General features: G+C 38.9%; 1 protein-coding gene across 1 annotated transcript in view; it reads left to right on the top strand.

Moving 5' to 3' along the window:
* LOC118416014 (mitogen-activated protein kinase 14-like) overlaps positions 1-2,818 on the top strand; it is a gene marked incomplete in the record, with an annotated part of 16,923 nt that overhangs the window by 5,529 nt on the left and 8,576 nt on the right. The window contains 5 exon segments of the mRNA XM_035821049.1: positions 252-381; positions 952-1,010; positions 1,352-1,463; positions 1,860-1,889; positions 2,548-2,595. Coding sequence (XP_035676942.1) covers positions 252-381; positions 952-1,010; positions 1,352-1,463; positions 1,860-1,889; positions 2,548-2,595 — 379 coding nt within the window.

Raw genomic sequence — 2,818 nt, forward strand, 5'->3', positions numbered from 1 at the left:
TAAACGGGGCTTCATGACATCAGCATCATGCCACACGACCCAACTCAAGTGCAAACACCTGAAAAAGCTCTTTTCCCCTCCTACTACAAAATTTAAGTCTCTGCAAAGATAGATGAATTTGGAGCGCCTTTTTCTTTAAAAAGTTGCTTCATCTTTTTGTGTAACGTTGCATTTATTTGTCCAAAAATATTGAGATTAATTTGAGTTGAAAACGTACTGTATTATTAATTTATTTTTACTTTTCTTCACAGCTCAGCATTTGATCAGCAGTTGCAGCACAAGGTGGCAATAAAGAAGCTTGCCAGACCATTCCAGTCCGAGATCCACGCCAAACGCAGCTACCGCGAGCTCAGGCTGCTCAAACACATGGAACATGAAAATGTGCGTACGTTCTAACCAATCAGAGCCAAGGTCCTGTAGTTTAGTGTGAAGGGAAGTAGGAGGGGTGCCTTTTATGCAATTGGATCAGTCCATTTTCCTTTGGAATTATCCATTTTTGCATGGAGGTAATTGGGAGGGACAATTTTTTCTCAAGGGTGATTTTGGACAAGTCCATGACCATGAGTTGTCATATTTGTATGAGTGTACTCCAAGCCCAGCCATTGAGAGAGTTGCTGCATGTCCGTCAGATTTTTGCTTTTTTCTGTTTTTAGTTTTCAATCATATTTCTATGTATTGGTAGAGGTGGCTACATTTAATCAAGTATTTGCATTTATATGTTTTTGTAAATTGTATTTCTACGTTTTGGTAGAAGTGGGTCGGGCATTGGGATTGTTTATAAAGGCCTGCTGTCTGGAAGGTCATAAAAATTCCTCAGTAGATAAATTTGGTAAGGCCATGAAATATTGATATGCCTGAGCACAGTACTGAACACTTAACCTTTATCCACTTGTCCATCTATTTATCTATGAAATCTTTAACTCATTGTGCACTTGTCTGGGTGTTTTCCAGGTGATTGGACTGTTGAATGTTATGACCCCTACTCTGACCTTTGAAGATTTCCAGGACGTGTAAGTACTCTGGGAATACTGATGCTGCACTGGTATATCTTTTGAATTTAGATTAGATTAATTACATGAAGTTTTTAGAGGTGACAGTTTTGGGGTACCCACCAGAATTAGGACCTACAGTATATATACTTCGTAAAAATACTGCACTAGACAAGAACTATGGTCCATATTCCGTTTAGTACTAGTAACTTGTCCCTGATTGGTCCATATTCCTAACATATTGAGGTGTTGTCGCTGATTGGTTCATATCCCTGACATTGTTGGAGCAACTTGTTCCTGATTTGTCATTATACATGTTTTTAGCTACCTGTCCCTGATTGGTCTATATCTGCCATGTTCAGGTATCTTGTGACGCCCCTGATGGGTGCAGACCTGAACAACATCGTGAAGTGTCAGAAGCTGACAGACGACCATGTACAGTTCCTTGTCTACCAAGTGCTCAGAGGACTCAAGGTAAATCTTTGGAATTTTCAAGACTCTAAAAAAGACTTTTAGGCTGTCCAGGCAGCTAAAATCAGGAGATACCAGACTGATGTGCATGGAAGAAGAAAAGCGGATCCTGCGAAAAGAACCATGCAACAGACCTGAGTCAGCCTACAGATGTGCCATATATGGCAGAGACTGTCATTCTCGTATAGGACTGTTTAGCCACAGTCGATGCTGTAGGCTGATACCAATCAGGATTTTATCATGGTCAATATTGACCGAAGGAGGCCGTATACTAAAAAAGATTCTTTAACGTAAGACTCTGTCTCCAAACGGATGTTCTGGAAGATTTGTAGTTTCATGACACACAAAGTTTGGATGGTTTAGTCTGATGGTATTTTCTGTACTCTTTTTCTTCTACAGTATATTCACTCTGCTGGGATCATTCACAGAGTAAGTGCAGTTGATGTTATTTTGATTACCGTTAAAACTAAAGCAATGTTATCTGAATTTATCAAAGAGCATATTTCAGGTACAGTAGACTTTATACCTGGTATTAACTAGAATGATAATGAATAGAACTGTCTACTAACTGTCAGAAACCTGCGAAAATAGTTTCATCAGGTTGGTAGAATATAGGATAAAGGAGAAATTCTTTGTACACACCCAGTGGGTACTTACATAGCTTACGTTTCGATGTCTCTCAGACAACTTCGTCAGAGCTTCTAACTGGAGTTCTGCTTCTCACCGCTATATGTAGCCGATGTAGATGGCGCTTTTGCGGTGAGAAAACAATCCCAAACGTGGCTTAGTTTGTATCCCCCCTCGTCAGAAACCTGTTTTAAACATACCCATTTTAAGTATTTGAAACTAGTGGTGCTGTTTTAGTGTTGAATTTTCAACAAACATGAAACCACCATGAAAATGCTTGTTCTGCTTTTTGCCTGCCTACCCCATATGAAGGTGAAACCTTTGCAGATACTTTTTTTTTATCCATCAGTGAAACTCTATCTCAGTTAATTTATAATAATTATAGTAGATTGTTACTGTAAATGCAATTTACAGCTTCTTATGCCAATACTTTACTGATGCTTTGTGTTTGTTTCTCCAGGATTTGAAGCCCAGTAACATTGCTGTTAATGAGGACTGTGAGTTAAAGGTAGGACAATATGTTCTTCAGAAAAGTCTCTGCTGACGATACATTGTGTTTTTTTTTCCCTTTTCGTTTCAGTGAAGCAAGCAGGTGCGAACTGTCTGCATTTCAGTCACTGTGGACCGTAGCTCAGTAGTACACTGTTTTGGCTGTTGAGATTTTGTCTGCATGTTTTAATGTATTCTCCATGTATCATTTTCATAAAAGAGGTTATTTTAGAGGTCATAAT

This window comes from Branchiostoma floridae, chromosome 5 (genome assembly GCF_000003815.2).
Source record: "Branchiostoma floridae strain S238N-H82 chromosome 5, Bfl_VNyyK, whole genome shotgun sequence".
In the NCBI taxonomy this organism is placed as follows: Eukaryota; Metazoa; Chordata; class Leptocardii; order Amphioxiformes; family Branchiostomatidae; genus Branchiostoma; species Branchiostoma floridae.